Source organism: Typopeltis vanoorti, chromosome 4, assembly GCF_054136105.1.
Source record: "Typopeltis vanoorti isolate ZY-2024b chromosome 4, IOZ_Tvanoo_1.0, whole genome shotgun sequence".
NCBI lineage: Eukaryota > Metazoa > Arthropoda > Arachnida > Uropygi > Thelyphonidae > Typopeltis > Typopeltis vanoorti.
The window spans coordinates 110,693,980-110,717,117 of NC_143552.1; the positions used below are offsets into that span (position 1 = coordinate 110,693,980).

The 23,138-nt window shown below is 35.3% G+C and overlaps 1 protein-coding gene across 4 annotated transcripts in view; it reads left to right on the plus strand.

Moving 5' to 3' along the window:
* Window positions 1-23,138, plus strand: part of RapGAP1 (Rap GTPase activating protein 1) — a 457,436-nt gene that overhangs the window by 241,248 nt on the left and 193,050 nt on the right. For all 4 annotated transcript variants that reach the window (XM_090391964.1, XM_090391963.1, XM_090391965.1 and 1 more), the window contains one exon: window positions 10,749-10,934. In XM_090391964.1, the coding sequence (XP_090248090.1) occupies window positions 10,749-10,934 (186 nt within the window). The remainder of the gene's footprint in view (window positions 1-10,748; window positions 10,935-23,138) is intronic.

Genomic DNA, 23,138 nt, shown 5'->3' on the forward strand with positions numbered 1-23,138 from the left:
AGCCCGCCAAGGGACACCATCAAGAATTTAGGAAAACGGTAGCTTCCTCGCTTCATTTCTCATTTGCTGTTATGTAGTACTTGCGTGCACGTGTCTTTATCTTAAGTTCCCATGAAGATGGCAACATGATGTTGCCAAAATATCGGAAAGTATATATTAAAGTTGATTTAATTTGTATTTCTAGTGTACGCTGTCAATTCCTTAAGTATTTAGTTATCATGTCTAACCAGCGTATAAGCCTTTCTACAAAAATTACTATCATCCACAGAGATTCCATCGCATGCAACGCCCACCATTACGGCAAACTGAAGCTGAAGTTATCTAGACAACTGAATCGTCTGACCTCGCCAACGATATTAGATTGGATGTAACCTGTGTTCTCACAAAAGCAAAACCACTAAAAACCAACATATCCATTAGTGAATTCAAGTCTCTACAGGAATTGATGAAAAACAAAGAAATAGTTATCACCAAAGTGGATAAGGGGAACGCCACTGTGGTACTCAATCATAATGACTACACAGGTAAGCTTAAGGCTTTACTATTAGATCGAGCTACTTACCTCCCCATTGAATACAATCCCACCAACTCACAAATTAGAAAACTCTATAGGCTTCTTAAGAAAGTCACTTCTTGACCTGTGGAGATTACTAACAGACTAAAACCATATAACTCTAGACCCCCCCCCCCCCCCGGTATATATGGGCTCCCAAAAATACATAAAGAAAATGTGCCATTACATCCCATAGTAGATGGCATTGATTCCCCACTTACAAACTAGCTAAATATTTAGCCAAAGCGCTTTCACACTATACTGGCAACATACCATCACACATAAAAAAAACTCGGCCCACTTCAATGCCCAGAGTGGCCGTAATCAAACCTTACGCTCCAACATAATGACATAATGGTCAGTTTTGACGTCTCCTCCTTATTCACAAATATCCTCCTCAAAGAAACCTTAGAGCTAATCCAAGCTAAATTTCCTCCCGATAACTCAGCCCTATTTCAGTTCATAATGAACTCAGGCTATTTCGTTTGGCTGGAAAAATTCTACAAACAGATAGAGGGGACAGCCATGGGTTCACCACTTTCCCCACTCTTGGCCAACTTTTTTATGGAGACTTTTGAAGAGAAAGCCTTAAACTCAGCCCCACAAAAACCTACCATATGGCTTCGTTACGTTGATGATGTGTTCGCTATTTGGTCACATGGCCCGGATACACTCCTCTTCTTCTTAACACACTTAAACAACTAACACCCTAGAATCAAGTTCACCCTGGAAAAAGAGAAAATCAATAGCGTCCCCTTCCTAGACACACTAGTCACCCCGCCAACCTGATGGAACCTTGGTTTTCTCAGTTTATAGAAAACCCACCCATACAGGCAGAGACATTCACCAACAATTCCCCCCCCCCCCCCTCACAACAATATGGAGTTATTAAGACACTATTCAACAAGGCAAAACTAATCTGTTCAAATGACCAAGCCCTAACTACTGAACTTAGTCACATCCTTAATGCTTTCTCAGCCTATGGCTACCCCCCCCCCCCCCAAAAAAAAAATCCAAAAAATACTAAAATCAGTTATCCACATATCACCCCCCCCCCCTTTCACAAAAAAGATTAATCTAAATCCATCACCATTCCCTACATTCAAGGCACCTTGGAAAAAATCAACAGAATCCTAAAAAAACATGACTTGACCTCTTGTTACAGACCATATAGAAAATTGGCATCCCTTATCTGCTCCACTAAAGACCAACCACTTCCCCTGGACCTACCTGTTGTATACCAGGTCCCTTGCAGCTGTAAATTGTCCTACTTTGGCCAAACAGACAGGACAGCAAATATCAGAATCTCAGAACACGAGGACTACATCTGATTTCACCAGTACAGCCACTCTGGGCTTGCAGACCATGCTCTGGATACTCGCCACAGAATAAGGTGGAAGAAAGCCACAGTAATACACTGCAGCAAGTTCAAATATGAAAGACTTTTCATGGAATCAGCCTCAGCCCTTAGGAACATGCCAAACCTCATCAAATTTGGATGCATGAGACTGCCCCAAATTTGGGAAACATATATCAGAAGAACTGTAGCCCAAAGGCCAAAGAACGCCTAATATAGCCTGCCAAGGGGAATCACTTCATTTCTCATTTGCTATTATGTAGTACTTGCGTGCACGTGTCTTTATCTCAAGTTCCCATGAAGATGGCAACGTGATGTTGCCAAAATATCGGAAAGTATATATTAAAGTTGATTTAATTTATATTTCTAGTGTATGCTGTCAATTCCTTAAGTATTGACAGCATCAATAATTATCATGTCTAACCAGCGTATAAGCCTTTCTACAAGTTTTACATTATATGATACTTGAGAGCAGCTTCGAATTATCAGCTGTTTCTGTATGCAAAAAGTGAGATAAAATATGAATAAAAATGAGAAAATTATTTATTGTTAAGTGTAATTGTTATGTAATAGTACCATTTCTGTGTCATAATTATTTCACCATTTTGTTCGGTAATTGGACAAAATATTTTGGTGGGCACTGTTCTGGTTTTGAATGAAGCTTCGAGAAATTTGGCATTGCTTTGCAGTTTGATGGGAATCTGTCAAAATAATTAATTTGTTTTATATATTAATCTACTCTGGTTTTGCATCCTAAAAGATGCTTTAAAAAATTTAGAGAAATTACAGTTTTTAATTGTGTGGCTAAAAAATTGAGCACATTGCAAATGCTGTATACCAATAGCTGTTTAGCCAATTTCCTTTATGGGGAAGCTAAGGGTTAGATAATCCACAAAGCCTTCCCCAGAGACCAAAGAAAAGTATACTTCTTGAAAAGGTTCTGTGAAACCTTTCAAGCCATTTATTTGGTTTCTAGTAAGCAAGACGATATTCTCACACTGAGTGATGTTATAATGTCTGTCACCTAATACCTAAATAAATTTGATGACAAAATAGACAAATAAAGACCAGAAGTTGATGACGAATACTTTAAATGAAAATAACCAAAAAGTTTGTTAGATTCTCTGCAGAGTGAAAGCAGGTCAGACATTAGTTGAAACAAATTATTTGGAATATGTAAAATCAGACATGGTGGTGATGAGAACTAGCAAAGACTATAGGAAAATTGCTCAAAATATTACATTCATGTATGAAGTGTGATATTGAAAAAATCAGACAAATTCCATTGGAAATATCTTTTTAACCTCTTTTGCTATTCATTCATTCATTCAACTATCCATCCTTTCTGAGTATAAATAACCAATGTTATTCTTGCCTAATTAGTAATTTTGAATACAATAAATAGCTGTCATTTTTATTATGAAAAAATTTATCAGTTCAACTCCCGAGGATACATGATTTCCCTCCATCCTCTTTTATTAAAAAAAAGGTAAGGAGATTGGTGTAAGATTATGATCACCAGTTGCAATTAATATCTGGAGGAAGTAGTTAAAATTGCCATCACCCTGTTTATAATTCGTACAACATGCATAATAATATCAAAGTTTCTAGGTGTTATTAGAAATTAGTGAAAAATTTATTTTGATCATATTACATGATAGTTATTTATCCATTTTAGCTTTTATTAAAATTGGACAATTTCCTTCTAAGTCTTAATGTTACATTTTTTCAAAATGTTCAAACCATTCTCAAGGTTCATGTGATAGATGGAAAGATGAGATAAAGTGAATAGGTGCTGTCCATCTGCAGTTATGCCTGATAAAGTCTGAATTCTATGATTCACATACTAATTCGTTTGTATGTTTATTGATTGTTGTGAAATAATGTGCTTCAAAACTGCTTCAAATATAGTATTTTTGATTTTATGTCAGATACGAATAGAAATTACGTTTTTAAACATAAGTTAGTCCTTGTGGCTACAACAGTTTGTGCACTGAAAGTTTAACATTATTTGCATCTCCAGTCTTCTTTTCTCTGCAAAAATTATAGCATTGGAAAATACAACAAATCAAACTGAAACAAGACTTAAGTGTCAAAAACAATAATTAAATCCACCCAACCTTAAAATGCTATTTTGACATGTGAGGTTGTATATACCAAAAATCTCTTTGTGCTATTCAGAATAGGACTGTATACATAATAGATAATTCTGTTCTATTTTGGCATTGCTTTTTTACTATAGATGTTGAAAGTTTTTTCACTTGGTTATGCTATAAATTAAAGATACCAAGAAATTATATTCTTGGTTTCATCCTTTATCCAAGTGTAAGCAAACAAAGTTTGCATGTGAAGTTAATTTCATGACTGGCTAGTTGTATATAGAAGCCGATGACTTCACATCAGTTGCCTTAGTATCCCATAATGCAATGCAATGCACATCTTTATGGACATGCATTATAGGAAGGACCACTACCCATACTGGTTTAGACTTTTATTGAAGTCTCATCAGTGGGGGCCAGACCCAGAAGTGATACCATGGTTGAAGTAATGCAGAAGTTATATTTTCAAATATGAGTAGCCAAAAGGTGTTGCACCTTAATAATAAAATATTCTGGATTAGAGATAGATGTCAAAAGTTTTTTTCACTTGGTTATACTATAAATTAAAGATGCCAAGAATTTATATTCTTGGTACAAGTAACCCAGTCATGAAGTGACTTCATGTTCAGACTTTGTTATTACACTTGAATAAAGGATTAAACTAAGAATATAATTTCCTGGCATCTTTAATTTATTTTTACTATAAATATTTTCATGAGTTCTGTAATTCTGCATAACTGCCTGCCCATTATACACTTTCCTCTAAAACACACAAAAACACAAGCAGCTGGTCAACATCCATTATTAGTTCAGCTTCAAACTTATTTGATGCAACCTTCCCATCTTTCTTTCATTCCACCTGTTTCTGTTCTTTTTCAATACCACTGATCAAACTAGAAGGGATGTTGAAGTATGTTGCATTAACCATGATCTTACAAATTGTATTTCTCTCCACCATACTACCAGCTAATCCTCATGATCCTGCCGATGCTCTTAAACTTTTGACAATTGTTCTCTTTCCAGATATTCTGTAGATATCATTTCTTCTCTTGGTAACTCTAAGAGAAACTTCAGTAGTAAGAGAAACTTCCAGTTTCTCTTGCTACTGAATGTCCTTTAGTTAGCCAGTCTGTCTTGTGTTCTTGGTATTACATGACACCTACTCCTCCTTTCTGTAGTATTTCTAAATCCATTTTCCTTATCCAAACATCTGCTCCAGTCGAATAACAGAAATAATTCTAGCTGGAATGAAGGCCTTTATCTCCCATTCTGCTCAAGATTATGACCACAGTGGCAAGGTATTAAAAATAATATATATATCGATATAACACAAGTGGTTCAAGACCAGAACTCTAGCTTTGCACACAGCATACAAGAGCTGCATATAGCATATCTCCTCTTCAGCCAGGTTCGAATCTTGCCATGGGCATGGATATTTGTGATTGTCTTTAAGTGGAGATGAATTTCATTAGCTGGTGTGAGACCATCCCTCTGCTTACAGGCCTGACGTAGCTTGAAAAGTTTCAATTTGATCTCTGAAGAAGGATTTTTGGGCTACGTAAAAAAAAATATATATACAGTAAAACCCCTTTTTTACACTTTTCAGGGAACTGATGGAAAAAAGTGTAAATAGCAGGAAATGTAAAAAAACATTTAAAAAAAGGCTAAAAGATGACTTACTGCTAGTATGTGAGTCTACATACTAGATTACAAAATTCAGTAACTGAAAATAAATGAATTTACAATTACTTACATTTATCTATTTAAAAAAATCTTTTATTGTTGAATTGTTTTTGCTTTTCGTTTTTTTTTTTTTTTGACATAGCGCCAGATTGATTTGCATTGAGTTCAATGCTTGACTTGTTTTTTACTGTTGTGTTCAAAGTGGACACAGAGAGTCCAAGATCTTTTGCTAATTGCACACGTGTTCCGGCATGCCAATATACACGTTGCAGAATTGTCATCTTTTCTTCTACCGAAATATATTTTCTGTCAAAAATTTTTTCTGGATAATGCACAACTGCAACTTGAAAGCAACTTTCACATGCTAAATTACGTAGCAAAAATTCTGCAGTATTAATTTGCACTGTGATTGAAAAATCACGGTATCGCTCATCACTACTGCAAGTGTGCAAGTCACCGTGACACCGTGATGGCGGAAATGAAACTACAGCTGAAAGCAACGCCATCTGGGAACAGAAATGTGCAGATTTCTGCAAAAATCGATTTGAATGAGAGGAAATCGATTTGAAAATCAGTATTTCCACCTGAGGAAAAAAACGCAAATCACAGGAAATAACGTCCACATCAAGTTGTTAATGGTGGGAAAACAATATATCGTAAGAATAGGCCTTAAGATGAGACCAAAGGAAAATGACATAAATTGCAGGAACATAAAAACTGGATTTTACTGTGTGTGTATATATATATATATAATGAATAAAAATCCTTAACCCTCTCATGGTACCAGTGTATGGCTTACAACCTTTCATGAGTAGGAATCACATAAAAAAAAAATACGTTTTTAAAAATTAGATGTCTAAGCACTTGCATGATTATCAATTAAGTAGCATGAATGCAGAGCACTGTCATCAGTAGAGCTGTGAATAGGATTAGTGGTGATTGAGTCTATATCATTTATACATAGGAGAAAGGGGGTAGGTGACAGAGCAGAGCCTTGAAGCAGAACTGTATTGGTGGTGAAGCTTGAAGAGAGGGAGCAATCCACCATGACACAGTTGAACACCCAGAGAGGGGAAAGCAGTCCATACAGTTAGAGAAGATGGTAGGTAGATGAAAGGATGGAAATTTGCTTAGCAGGTCTAAATCAAAAGCTCTGCAAATGTCAAGAATTTATTAATGGGTGATGTAGGCTAAAAGTTCAGCCATGGACCTTGAAAACATTTTAAAAGTGTGGTAGTTAAAAATTCTCCATGCATTGCATTCTGATTTATTATTATTATCTGACCTCCGAGGATTAAAGGGACTTGTCGTGGGAGATCTATATTCTCTGATGCTAAAAGATTATCAAATTTGTGCCTCAGATCCATTCAAAGTTTCCACACTCACCACGCTTTTAGGCAACTCATTATACTCACCAATCGCTCTCCATGCAAAGAACCTGCTTCTCACTCCCATGCTCACACCCTTACACAGATTTCATAGATGGCCTCTAGTTCTAATGTTGCCACCCTCTACTCTATGAAATATCTTTTCCACATTAATCTGTTAACAGTCTCTCACTAACTTATGTTTTAATCCCTCTTCTTCTTCTATTCACAAGGCTCTATAAGTTGCATTCCCTCAAACTATCCTTGTATCTGACACTCCATAGACCTGACACTAATTTAGTAAACCTTCTCTGGATCTTCTCCAGTACATCTTCATCTCCCTGAATACCAGGCAACCAAATCTGTCCACAGTAGTCCATATGCAGCTTGATCAAACCATATACAGAGGAACCATAACCTCTTTGCCTCTGCATGTCAATGTCCTCCTGTTTATTGCCATAATCTGTTGGAATGTTCTTACAATTTTAGCAGTACGAGTTCTAAACTTCAAGTCTTTGTCCACCATCATTCCCAGATCTCTTATCTCCTCCACCTCTCAAAATTTCTCCATTAATTGTATACTCTGCATCCCAACCTTGCCTACGAAATTTCATGACCTTGCACTTAGTACAATGGTATCTCACTAATCTGAACTAATAAAAACCGTGCTCATTCGGATTAGCGAATTTTCTCCCAAGAGACAACAATAACTAGCGTTTAAAACAAAAATAATAATCGGATTCTAATGCTACATCAATTTAATTCTGTAAAATTAACTGATAGAAAAAAGCTACTGTACTGTAATGTAAAACAAAAAAATAATACAGTACACAAGTTTATTTTAGTAAAAAATTTAATTTGTATGTACATGTATTGTTGAGGATTCTGATTTTATAAAATTGCATAGTTCAGTACATAACTTAATTTGCATAAAAAATATCACTTTCTTGTACACAACACAAAAAAATGTTTCACAAAATAACACAAAAAAGTTTTTTATTTCTTTGTAAAAAAGTCAGATTTTCTTTTGCTTCTTGGAAGCTCAACTTTTTTCAAATGCTTCTTCTCGGAGCTGCATTAGCAACAAAATTTTATGGAATGGCGTATCATTCTGCTTAGCCCATTCTATACACATTAAAACTGTAAGCTGCCTCTTCATGTTTTACTTTTTTTTCTTCGAGTTCTTTATTGTCTTCTAATTCATTCTGTAGCATCATATTTATAATTTCAGCATCTGATTTGATTTCGAATTCACTTTCGGTTCTACCTGTAATCCACTGCGTAACATCTGTTTGCGAAATTTCAACATCTGGATATATATTTTTAACCAAATTATGCACGTTTTGATTTTCCTCTTTTTGTGTATATTTGTGATTCATGCTGACAATACGGTAAGTACAGTATAAAAAAGCAAACGTGAACACAATAGATCAGAATAGGCCTCCAGTATAACTGTACAGTCGACAGTATGAAAAAAATACTTTACTGCAATAATAATAAAATAAATAATAATAGTTAAAATAATTATTAAATAAAAATAATAGTATACAAAATAATAATACGCAATAAAACTTTTTTTCTTTCAAATCACAGTTTGGATTACTGGAGGATTCGGACTAAAGAGGTTCGGGTTAGCGAGATACCATTGTAACATTAAACTGACAGTTCTAATCATTTGCCCACTCCCATAGTCTATTCAGATCCTCCTGCAAGGCCACAACATCTGCTATACTTCTCATAGCACTTCCCAACTTTTCATGATCAGCAAACAGCTGCACGTGTCCAGTTAAACCAGTTCCGATGTCATTAATACAAGTTAAACAATAATGGTCCCAAAACAGATCCCTTTGGTACTCCACTAGTGACTTCCCTCTTTTGGGATACCACTTCTTCATATATGACCTACTAATACCTATCCAACAGCTAATCAGCTGTCCAACTTACTAGTCTGTTATCTAATCCCATCTGTTTCAATTTTGCTACAGGTTTTTCATGTGGCAGTCAATCAAAAGCCTTTGAAAAATCCAAGTACATCACTGTATGTGCATCTCTTTTATCGAGTGGGCTTGTTGCCTTGTTGTAATACGTAAGGAGATTGCTGAAACATGACCTCCCTCTAACAAACCCATGCTAACCTTGTGCCCTCCATTACATACTGCCTATGATTGTTATCCCTTAAGAACCTCATTTTTTTTTTTTATTTTTTATTTTTTTTTAATTTTATTTTTGCTCCTCTGAAGAATCTTTAAACCAGGAATTAGAAGTTATCAAAAATACAGCCATCCTGAATGGATATAATCCCAAAACAACTCAAAAAATCATCAGTCACTTCTGCATACATCAAACCAGACAGGAAGAAGTGCATAGGATTCCCATACCTTACGTTAAAGGCATCTCAGAACGTCTTTCTAAAATTATGAAGAAATGCAATTTTGCCACTACTTACAAACCTATCAACCAAATTTACAACTTATTACCTTCTCCTAAGGACAAATTCTCACCCTTGATGTTACCTGGTGTTTATGAGATTCCATGCTCATGCAAATTATCTTACTTTGGACAGACAGGTAGGTCTGTTCAGAAACGCATCTCGGAACATCAAGACCACATTCGTCTTCTTAAACCGCAGACATCTGGCCTCTCTCAACATGGAATTGAAAATCCAAACCATAGGATCCATTGGGAAAAGGCTAAACTTTTACATAGATCTTTATTTAAACATGAACGTTTATACAAAGAAAGTTCTGAAGCCCTACTACACAGACCAAACCTAAACTGCAACGACGTTCTTACTATTCCTGAAGTTTGGGAAATTATCATACAAAACTGTGTTAAATAATTAACGTTTTTTTTTTTTTTGTACTACTTTAGCATGTTATGCACGTTTTCATGAGATTCTATTGTAATCATGCGCCCTAATTGTATGTTATTCCTAATTTTTGTTTAAATACTGTACTGATGATGTCCTAAGATACTTAGGATGAAATATTTACAATTAAATAATTTTCACTGTGGTCTATACGTGTGTTTCTTCTAATTAATAACTTAAGAACTCAAGAAATTCATTCTCCTTATTCCCTGATGATTCCCGGTCTCTTCATTCCAATCAATGTTGCCATAGTTGAAATCATCCATAATGATCGCCCTTTGTTTGCTCACTAAGCCAAATTGCCTATACATTTCTTGGCCTGTAGCAATACCTCACCAATATTTCATTCTATCAACCTCCACTTTGCACTATTTTGTGTCAAAACCATCCACTTTTTTTTATTCTCCTTGTATCTCAACCTTGCGCAGACATAATTCCCCTGCTATTACCAGCAGCACTTCTCCTCCTTTGCCTTTCCTATCTTCACGAAAACATCATATCCTTCCATTTTTATTTCTGTCAAGATGTCATTCTCATCCATCTATGTTTCATTTATTACAACTCAATTGATACATAAACTAACAAACAGCACATAAACTCAATCGATGTAATAATTTCATCTCTCTTATTTTTGATACTCTTGGCATATCTCTCTCTCTCTCATTTGCTGTAAAAATTATTTATTTGCTTTTAATTTTATGTCCTTAAAGTATTTAAGGCTATTTTTTTTTTTTTTTTCATATTAATCCAGCATACAAAATATCATAAACTTGTATAGTTGAATATCATCATAGCTAGAGTTCTTGTTTGTCATCTATAGATATTAAAGAAGCCAGGACCATATCCTCTGATAGTTTTACCACCTGGTGGAGGATATTGGGTTGATGGATTCCATCATAATTATTTTCTTGATTCCCAGGGAAATCCTATTTTACCCCAGTGCACATCAAATAAATTGGAGAGAGATGAGACAGCTCAAATATACAGGAAATGTTTTTATGGAAAGGTATGTTTTGAATTGATCCATTTAGATTGTAAAATATATTTATTGAATTTAATTAACTAGCACAATAAATTAATTGTAGCATACTTCATAACATATGAGACATTATTTGAGACAAAAACATTAAATCATTTGATCTAAGTATGTTTCCTTTTTTAAGTTTGTATAATAAATGAATTTTTACCTGTTTACAAATAAATGGGAAGGGGGGAAAAATTCACAAATATGTAGATAATTCTGATCTTGTTGGATTTTTCATATTATTTTATTTTTATAATCAATTCTATACATGCAAATGGTCAGAAAAACATATAAGTCAGGAGCACTATGTATGCACATAGATCAAGAAGACAGAAGAAACCTGTTGGTGTTTCATGAACAACTAGAGATTGTAGTCCTTTGGGAGAAAGAGTACTGAACTCTGTATGGATGGGGACTAGCAGCTGCTTGTCCCCATCCATACAGAATGTATAGAAAAGGTATAAGGCAGAAATGAAATGTCTATTAGAGTGTATCTGCAAGAAAAGGATAATTTCTTAAGCATATTGCACTCTTCTGGGTAGTATTAAGTATTTTTAGGGAGGTTTTTGATGCACCACCCAAAATGTGAGAACAGTCCAAGAGTGGATGAATTTGGGATTTGCAGTGTTGAGAGGGGTGCTTAAGGGCCAAAGCTGTATAACTGAGAGCACACCTCCATATAGCCTTTAAAGGAATGCAGAGAACCGACCAGGGCTTCTGACCTAATGTCCAATCATCACCTTCTTTTGTGTACCCTGTTGGGTATATAAGTGGATACTGAATGAACGAGGATGGGCTGGCAATTTGGGATTTAGCAGACCAAATTGTATTCTTATTGGCTTAAACCAAAATACAAAATGATGGTACAACATGACAAAATTTCATGCTGGTTGCGGCCATGCCCAGTTAAACAAGGCCCCCGTTGTTTTTACCAGGGAACCAGGGTGAACAGCGAAAAGTCAAGAACTGGAACAAATCTGAAAAAACACCCCAACTCAACATCACCAGAGTTAAAGATCGCTACTATCAACATAAGAAGCCTGAATGGCAAAGAAATGGAGCTAGCTAAAGAATTAGAACAGTACCAGATCGACATAATAGGGGTGTCTGAAACAAAAAAAAGACAAAAACTGGTGATCTTTCTGAGCAATAAATACAAAATGTTATACTCAAGCAATGACAACCAAAGAAAAGGAGGAGTAGCCATTGTATTCAACACTAATTAAGAGGCTAATCTTGTTGAATGGCAGGGTCTCAAGTGGAGTGATCTGGGCAAATATGAGAATGGGGAACCGGACCATGAGACTTATTTGTGCCTATGGTCCTGCAGAAGGTTCTACTAAGGTAGAAGTGGAGGAATTTTTTGAGGATTTAGAGAAAGCAACTGACACAATGAAAAAGGAAAAGTTGGTCCTTGTTGATGATCTAAATAGCAGAGTGGGAAATGTTTGTGAGACATACAAAAATATTTTCGGAAAATTTGGAGAAAAGAGCAAAGCCAATAATAATGGCAAATACATGTTGGATTTCTGCTCAGGACATGGACTGGTTATTACTAACACTATTTTCCAACATAAAAATGTGCACAAATTCACATGGAGAGGAGAGGCAAGGAATAAGAAAAGTCTCATTGACTATGTTATTGTTGATAGTGATGTTTTCTCCCTGGTGCTGGACACCAGGGTGTACTGAGGATTAAAATTAGAAGTGATCACTATTTAGTCTTGAGTAGGATGAAATTGAATTTCATATTGAAAAGAATAACATGTAAGAAAGTTTTAAAGCGAATAAAAGTTGAGCAGCTCTCAGATGAGAACTGTAGATAAAATACACAAAGATTATTGAAGAAAACATGAAAGAGTTTGAGAACAGGAACCAAACCTTGAAGATTCAGTGGCAAGCCTTGAAGAAAACTTTGAGTTGTAAGTCAGCAGTTAGAATTGAAGTACAGGAAGATGGTTTAATGTTAAATCTGGTGTTAGACAAGGATGTACATTATCCTGTCTGTTATTCATTATCTATATGGATCACATGAAGGAAAGTAGTATTAGACATGATATCAAAATTGGAGATGTTAATGTTAGCTCTTTGCTTTATGCAGAAGATGTTATACTTATCAATAAATCTGCTACAAGTCTGCAAGATTCCCTGACTAAATTGAATAACTGTTGCAATCGATATGGTATGAAGTTAAGCAATAAAAAGACAAAGAGAATGAAAATAGGCAGAATCGTTTAAAATCTCAAGTGTGTTGTGAACGGAGAACCTGTGGAACAAGTAAAACATTTCACCTACTTAGGCACAATTTTTAGTGAAGATCATAATTAAATATGGAAATATACAACAGATTCAACAAAGCTGGTATGGTATGGTAGGAAGTCAATTGAATCAATTCATATGGAATAAGAGAGAAATTAGTCAGGACACTAAATTAGCTGTATATAAGACAGTGTTCAAACCAGTTTTAACTTACGGATCTGAGAGCTTGGGTCAGAAGTAAAATACTTAACCAAAGACTAGAAACCGCAGATATGAGAATCCTGAGAAAGATTAGAGGTGTGAACAGATGGCATCAATGGCAATATCATATTAAAAAGAAGGATATTAGGAAAGAACTTGACATTGTCAGCATCTTTGAATGCATTAGCAGAGCTAATCTCAGGTGGTATGGTCATTTAAACAGAATTCGAGAATAAAGATTAGCAAAACAAGTGTTCTCTGCCAGATTGGCAGGAAAACGACCCAGAGGAAGACCAAGATATAGGTGGATTGATATGGTCGAAAGGGCCTTAGAAGACAGAAATATAAGATCTGATGATATTGGAGTCTTGATAAATAACAGACTGATCTGGAGGAAAATTGTAGATAGGAAGTTAGTAATTATGTAAATTTTTCATTTAGTACTATCATATCCTGTACATCCCTTGAGGGTATATGGCAGGAATTTGATGATGATGACAGTGTTGAGAGTTGCATGGGTGCGATGTGTCTTGAACAGAAGAATAAATAACTTTTGGAGGCTGAGAAGACTGTGAACATGATATGTTTGTGTCAGAAAACTGAAACATATTAGTTAGCTCAAGAATAGAAATCTCTTCTTGACTGGAGATCTGAGTATTATCAAAGAAAGTAAAGTGTGATCTTTCTTATGAGATAGAAGATGGGAATGCATATTTCTAACGCTTTTGTTATTTCTGATACAAACACCACATTTACATTGTTGATGGTAAAATTTACTTTATTAGGTGAAAAATTTCAATTAGTTCCACGCACTTGATAATATACTTTCAGAGAGTTACAATGAATTGATTAGAATGGCAAAAAAAAAGGATGGGGGCATTTACCACATACAAATGAACAGTAAAAAAAAAATCAAGTTAAACAATGAAGCATATGTTAAAATCATATTAGAGGTATTATATCTAAAGGTGTAGCATGAATCATATCTGAGATCTGATGCTTGAGATTTTTGATGAATAAGAAAACACTATCTAAAATATTTCCTGTTTTTAGTTACATTGTGTTTATTACAATTTGGATTCTTCTTTGAATTTCCTAACACACTTGTTACGATCAATCGAGATTTGTAGTCTTTTCTTTTCAGTGACATGTGTTCTAGCATATAGAAAACTCATTGAAAATCCATAGTGGTGGTCACTGATTAGTTGAGTTCTCCACAGATCTCTCTTTCCCTGGAATGGCCTGTTTGTCCTATATAGCATATGCACAATGTGATTAGGTGCATTGTTTTTGTCACCTGTTTTTTAAGTGAAAGACAGGAAGGTTTGAAGGATATAAAAATTCTTGATCTTGCATAGAGGTGAAGGCCACTTCTATGTTTTTGTAAATAGCTTTCATATTTTTTCTTATATGTTGGATATAAATAAGGGTTTCTACTTTTTTGTAGCCTCATTTCTTCTGGTTATTGGAGATTTCTATGAGGTGATTTGTAGAATATTCTTTATTTTCTGGTTATTTATTTTGGGATGTGGTAAGACAGAAGATTAAGCTCTTCTATTCTCCTCTCCATGTAGAGATATGTCCTATCCAGTAGGATTTTAATGACTCCTACTTTTTGTTTCAATTAATGTAGAGATGTTTTTCAATATGCATGAGTTTTCTATAAATGGAATAAGTGAGTCAATTTTATTACAGTACACACAAGAAAAGTAACCTGTGAGCAGGATTGAAGAGAAAAGTAACCTGTTGATATTCTCCTGGAAGAGGTGGAGGGTTGTAATTTTTGGGAAATATTTCATGGGAGGCTGTTCCACTTAACCGAGATAGATTGAATGAAGGAGGAATGTGAGGTTTGATGAGTCAGCAGTTCAACTCTTCAAGGATGTTAAGCAGCTGCTGATTGTTGGTTTGGTTTAGCAGGTGGGAGGTGGGGGCATGAGAGATGCCATTTTAGTTCAGTAGTACCCATGAAAATATCTGAGGTGTAACACAATGCAGAAACTGCCCTTCTATGATACAGTGGCCAAAGAGTAGAGGATCAAGAATTTTTAGAGAGGTTTTAGGTGCCACCCCAAATGTGAGGGAAGTATTTCAAGGTAGTACTCTGTTCATCTGTCAGTTACTTTTAATGTCTTTAGTGAAAAAAGGGTACCAAGATTTCTGGAAGCCATTCCACAGAAGTGATGTGGTAATGCAGGAAAGGTTAGTTGTATCAGTTCAAGATCTGATCTTGACTGTTAAATGGAGCATTATCAAAGGTAAGGAGGTGTGTGTGTGGGGGGGGGGGAAACTAAGGTCTGTTTTGTGTGGATCAAAAAACAAAACTGTGTTTCAGAAGCATTGAAGGTGACTAGGTTAGTATCACTCCACAGGATGGTATAGAGATAAGTATTTAGAGAACTGAGTGAGATGCTTGAGCACTGCAAGGGTTGTCATATGGACAGGAGGAATGAAGAATGCAATCAAAAGCAAAACTGTAAATGTTCAAGGTGAGTGAGAGAAGGTAATTTATGGATATGCGGAAGATGATGGGTAAAATAACAGGGCCCTGAGCAACACTTGCATTAACAGGAAAATCTAAAGAGAAAGAACCTCTTCTTCCATTACATGCTGTAAATAATCAAAGAGGAAACCGCAGTCCAGTTGCAAAGGAATATGGCAGATATGGCAGACCATAAGATAGCAATTTGCTGAAAATCCCTCTATGACACCCTATTAGATAACTTGGAAATGTGATGTATGCAAGAAGATTTGCTGTGGGCCTTGATTGGCAAAATCCATAGTGTGGTCACTGATTAGTTGAAAGTTCTCCACGTGTTGAAGAAGTTGACTGTTGAACTTCTTTACTTCAGACAACACAAGGTGTGAGCAAAAGGTTGATGTCTCATGGTAGACACTTACCAGATTTTTTGAGTTGGAAGTTTGCGTCTGTGCTGTGGGGGTGCATGTCTGCTGAGTAGTGTGCAGATATGGGACAGGCATCAGTTTGGGAACACATCTCTTGATCACAGCTGGTGGGACACTATCATGATCAGAATCCTATTTTGGTATCCAGGTTGTGCAGGATGCTTCTAATTACTTTCCTACAGAACGCCATAAGTGGCATGTGATGCAGTTTGCAGATAAAATTGGAGGTGATTTACTTTGATCATCTGTGCAAGAGTTGGATAAGAAGAATGATGCTAGGCATCATCTTTATCTTTAGATGATGCCAGTTTTTGCAAGGGACCAGAAGGCAGGCTGCCATAAGCACAGGTGGTGAATCATTTAGTCCTTTCACAGTCAGACAGTGTTGTGGGCTCACTGTAGTGTGTGTGATGCTGAAGTTTTCTCTCTCTAGCCACATATGATATGCTCCACTCCCTCCCCAGATAATGCTGACATTTCTTGGAAAACTGTTATTTCTGATTACTGGCAAGAATTTTGAACAGAATAAGGAATTAAATCTTCATTCTATCATGGATAATGGCTCTCCTGATCACAGTGTCAGTATCTGGAGAATCTGAAAAATCTGGAAAGGAGAAATGAGTGTCTCAGAGATCTTCCCACTTTGCCTTGTTGTAGTGCTGAAAGGATAAGAGGCTATGAATGGCTAAGGAGGGGATTGAGGGGCGGGGGAATCCTTCCACTAATGATAAAACTTGTATGAGGTTTTATGATATGTATTACCAAGAATAAATGTCACCTGAACAGTAGACATGGAAGGAGAACTTGTTAAGAAAATATTGTTGGGTAGTTTGAGAGAATTGTCAGGTATTCTGGTTAGAATGATTTTCAGAATTGAGAGGAAGTGGTAGATGAATACATAATGAGGCAAGGAAATCTTGCTCTTGAGGCAAGGCATAAAGGGTCAACTGTAGGTTTTTGTGGCAGTAGTTTGGAATTTGATCAAAAAATGGGAGATCAGGTTTTGATGTCAGTAGGTGATGCTGCACATAATTTAAGTTGGGATTATGTTGTGGATGTTGAAGTGAATGTGGAAAAGACTTTTTTTTTGTAGAGTTTGAGTTTTTTACATTTTTTTATAAAATTTATTTTAAGTGCTGTGGCCCCATATCTGAGTTTGTCACGATGGCGTGTTGTGATGAGAAAAAGAGCAGGATAACATGCATTGTGTGTGTGGAGGAAGGGACATAGAGACTGGATATTTTCTATAATTATGACAAAGTACAATGTAGATATCAGCAGGATTGTGTACAAGATGATTTGATAGCCAACTAAATGCTTTACCACTATGTTTTATCCTACAACATCTGTCAGCCATCCTGGAGGACTGCTTGACTGCTGTAGCCTTGAAAATGGAGAAGGGCTCTAGATCTCCACAGTATGTTTGATGTACCCCTGAAGGGCATCACTCAAACTGCATATTATAGAAGGCTGGGGAAACAGAATCCCCAGAACAGGGGTTCTGAGAACCAAACATTTCAGCCACTTCACTGCCCTAATAAGCAAGATTGTGATGCTTCACCTGGTAATGTTATCTATCACCTAGTAGGTCTGATTCACATAAATTCTTTTAGTTGTTTTGTTGGTCCAACAAAATGAAGATGATGTAAATGTAGGAGAGTTATATTTTTGGTTTTAAATGGCAGTTATCTAGGATTTATTTTACAGGCAACTTTATGAATGGGTTTTCAGGAAGTGTAGCAAGCGGCAAGCTCGAAATCTGATATCAAAAATTGGAGATGTTAATCTTATCTCTTTACTTTATGTTAACTGTTATACTTAAGCAATAATCCTGAAGAATTATTTATAACTAAATTGAATATCTATTGTAACAAATTTGGCATGAAAATCAGCAATAAAAAAGCAGACTATGAAAATAGGCAGTAAAACATTAGTTGCATCCTGAATGGAGAATCTGTATTACAAATAAAATATTTCAGCTATTTAGGAATGATGTTTATTGAAGATGGTAAATATGAAAATAACAGAATAAGCAAAGTCAGTATGATTTGAGTCATTTGAATAAATTTATATGAAATAAAAGAAATTAGTCACCAAACTAGTATGTATACAAGACAGTATTCAAGCCACTGTTTTTAACTTATGGTTCTGACAGTTGGATTAGAAATAGTAGTTGATCAAAAACTAGAAACTACAGATATGAGAGATGCACAGAAGGGTAAAGTAGTCTTTACCCTTCTCTGCAGGATCTCAAGGTTTTTACATCCTCTGAACCATCCCTATTTTAAAATATACCTACAAAATCCATTGTTCGTGTGGCATTATGCTATATATGAATTTCTGTGCAAATCCTTTCTAATTGAGAACCATATTTTTCAGTTTTAGTTCAAAATCCTATCACATGCTTGGGGGGTAATCTCTTGTCTGATCTTTTAAAATGCTTTTGTCCCCTCCACTTCTCTAAATTAGTCTCCTAACAGTTGAATGTAATGTTTCTAATAGCGCTGACCTAATGGATGGTGACAATGAACCTTCATTATTCACTATAGCAAACTTGCAGAAACTGCAACCATAGTTTTGGTATAGGGAACTAACTGTTCACTATAACAATTTTCTTTAAATGAATTTGGCTTGTGATATTTTGATCACAAGCCAGTACTCATAGAAATATCTATAGAAGTGACACAATTTCAAGAACTGAGATTGTGATCTGAACTGCTCTCTTCTGAATGGCATCAATAATTTTTAGGTGCACCATTCTAAATGTGACAGCAGTATTCCAAGGTTGTACAGATTTGGGATTTGTACAGAACAAGTAACTGGATGAATGAAAAAGAATGTCAAGTTTTTTTTAAAGCTTACAGTGGTATAGATGTGAGGTGATTATGCCAGGAAAGACTAGGAGTGTAAGTTATTCTGAGAAGAGAGATTTGGTCTTGCCTTAAGTTAAGAAGTTGAGTATTATCAGAGTTAGAGGAGAACCAAGTTGTTTTTAAGGTGACTAGGTTGCTGTTACCTCACTAAAGGATAGTATGGAGATTAGTGTTTAGGGCACTTACTGTAGATGATATTGAAGTTGAAGATGGTTCAGAACTGCAGTGTCTGTCATACATGCAGGATGAGGTGGTAGCTATCATCAGCAAAACTGAATAGGATTTGAGGTCAATGAGAGCAGGTCATAGAAAAATAGGAAGAGAGAATACCTTCCACCATTATATGTAGGGAACAGCCTGAATTTCTGAATGATGAAACTGGCAATCCAGTTACAAAGGAAGGAAAGCAGGCAATCATAAGATGGCAGTTTTGCTGAGAAGTCTTTGATGCTATCTTATCAAATGTAACAGTACAGTTTCTCTAAACATTTTTCATGGCACATGTCAAGAGGTGGGTGATGTAAGGAAGGTGATCAGCTATGGATCTTGATTGGCGAAATTCATATTGGTGAGCAGTGGTTACTTAACAGTACTCCAGGTATCAAAGAAGTTGACTGTTGATGACCTCTATTACTTTTTTTAGTGGTATAGATAGATGTGGTATATATCAGTATATATATATCAGTGGTATAGATAGATGGTGGCTGGTCTAAACATGATATTAAAGTACACGTTGCTAAAGCTACTATTGCCTTTTAGAGGTTACAGCCACTTTAAAAAGATAATAAAATACAACCGACTACAACACTATACCTTTTGTTACATCATTGTTACTATATGCATGTGAGAGTTAGACATTATTAAAGGAAGATGAGAAAAGATTATTGGCCTTTGAGATGAAGTACTACAGAAAACTTTTGAAGATGCCATAAACAGCTTGTATAACAAATGATACGGTTAGAAGGAAAATCCGGTTCATTGCTAGAATACAAAATATCAGCTCTGGTGGATGGGCCACAAGGCTAGATCAGATAGATTACCTGAAATAGCACTAGAAGGCTTGACTTTTAGTTAAAAAAACAAACAAAAAAACACTGCACGTGACATAGAATCACCTGGATAGGTAATATTAGAAAATGGTTAATTCTGAATTCTCCACCTTGTTAAAGAGATTCCAAGATTGAAACACCTAGAGAGAGTATGTTAGGACTATCACCTTTGTAGTTCCCCGATAATCTACATAGACTATGGGTGAAAAAGGAGAGCAATAAAGTTTTTTAGTTTCCACTGAATACTACATGGATCAGTAACCACAATAAATTTCAAACTTATCTAAAGAGTTGAAATTCCTGTGGCTTGTTGAATCCGTATTTTTTAAAATTAATTCTTGCAGAAAACACGTAAAAAGCAAAGCGCTTTCATAAAATAAATGAGTAGTTTCATACGGTCCTATTATGTACTTCTTCAGATTGGGACAAAACAAATAAAAAAAAAAAGGTATAATCACTTTTTAAATAAGGTATTTAAAAAGTGATTTCTGAATTATAAGCTGTCATTTTTTATTTCATTCAGCACGTGACAGATGTTGAATGTACGAACAAGATATCATATACATGATTCAGCATTAAAAGATATAGCATATCTTATCTCATAGCCATCATTGTGTAGATCATTTATGTATGCTGCCCAGAGTGATTTTAGATGGCATCCATTTCCTTCCTGAATGTTTTCATCTCAGTTGAAGATCATGGCAACATTACTTTGAAGTATACGTAAAGAAAGTTCAATATCCGTCAGTCATTGCATGCCAATTCCTATTGCCACTCGGCACAAGAATGAGGAATCATCAAAAAAAAAAGAAGAAATAACTTATATTAAAGACATTCTTCAAAAAAACTGTTATAATATCAACACTATTAATAACATCATGTCATATATATCAAAGAGCTTTTTTTTTAGGCATATATGCAAATCTTCTAACAACTGATCTTTATACAACCAAAATGCTTTGTTTCCTTATGTGATTCTTCTACTTATTTCTTTATTTTGTTTTTCCTTAAAACTAATTGATATAGTGAATCGAAGGCTTTTTAAAAATCTACAAACACTAAATATGCAGGAAGATTATATTCATTGGCTTGTTCTAATATTTTGTTAATGGTGTGGATATGATCTATTGTAGAGAATCTTATTCTGAATCCTGCTTGTTCATGTGGCTGTGCATCATCCAAAGACCTTGTGATCCTATTTAATATAATGGATATTAACATTTTGTATAATCATGATAGCAAACTGTGATTGGCCTATAGTTGTTGATAACATCTCTGCTGCCCTTGTTATGTAATAAGATAATCAACAATTTATGCCACTACACTGGAATTTTTTCTGTAGTTAAAAATATCATTGACATATCCAATATGCGAGACATGGGCAGCAATTAAAAAAAAACAGGAAGACAGGTTGCATGTGGCCTAAAGAGCCTTGGAGAAAATAATGCTCCACATGACAGAAAGGGATAGAATAAGAAATACTAGAATTAGAGAGAGATAACTGGAGTAGAAGATATTTATTGTGAAGTGTTGTAAAGTATGTAAGTGGAGATGGGCTGGCCATATTAGTGGACTGCCAGACGAAACATGGACAGAATTAAGCATTGACTGGATAACAAGAGAAGGAAAGGGCTTCAAAGAACAAGATGGAGGGATGATCTTTAAAGATTTGATATGAGATGGTAGACATTGGTTAAAAGCAGACAGAACTGGAAAATTAAGAGGGAGGCCTATATCCAGCAGTGGATGGAAAGAGGCTAAAGAAGAAGAAATAAACCATTGCATGCTCTAAGACAACAACCAGATGAAAAAAGGCATGGTTTCATTACCTTATATTGGAAATGTTACAGATAAAATAGCAAAAATCTTACAACAACATAACTTGAAAGTGGCCTTTTGACCTCTACAAAAAAAAAGTTTCCATGATGTTAAGATTACCAAAACAACTTCATGCCAATGAAGAGACCAGAAGTATGCAAAATCTTTTGTAATTGCAGCATTTATTATGTTGGACAGATGGATTGACCTGAAGAAATTCATAAAAGAGAACATGTCAAAGTTGAAGAGAAGAAATGGGCATATAAATCTGGACTATCTTTTTAAACCACTTATGAAACCAAGTTAGTTGGCAACTCACTAAAATGCCATACATAGAATTCAATAATTATGTATGCAAATTTAAGGAGGCAAGCAAGATATAATGTCTGACCCAGTGTAACAAAAACCAAGGCTTAAACTTAAATCAACTCTGGGCAATACATAAAAGATCTACATATTGATGAATTGGCTATGAGACAAGGTATGCTATATCTTGTAACAATGAACCACATGTATGACATCTTGTTCCTACATTCAGCATCAGTTGCATGTTTAATGAATTAAATGAATTAAAAAATGACAGTCTGTAATTCAGAAATCTCTTTGTAAATACTTGTTTATAGTTGTCTTTTATCTCAATGTGAAGGAGTACACAATAAGGTTGTATGAAACTAGTCATTTATTTTATTCAAGTGTTTTACTTTTTTATGTGGATTTTCCAGTAATTAATTTAAAAAAATATTCACACACACACATATATATATATTTTTTTTTTACAGGATTTCCTCTGTTTTCTATTCTAACTTTTCTTCTATTTTCTGCTCAGTCTTCATATACTGAAGACGAAATGCCACACTTTTCCTTCGAATTATATATTTGGTTTAATCCTTTATCTAAGTGTAAGCAAACAAAGTTTGCGCCTGAAGTAATTTCAGGACTAGGGCAACTCGTGGCAAAAGTGGTATGACTTCATATCACTTGCCTTAGCATTCCATAATGCAAAGCACATCTCCTTTTGGACATGTATAATGCTATGCATTAAGGGAAGGATCACTACCCAGACCAGTTTCGATCTTTAT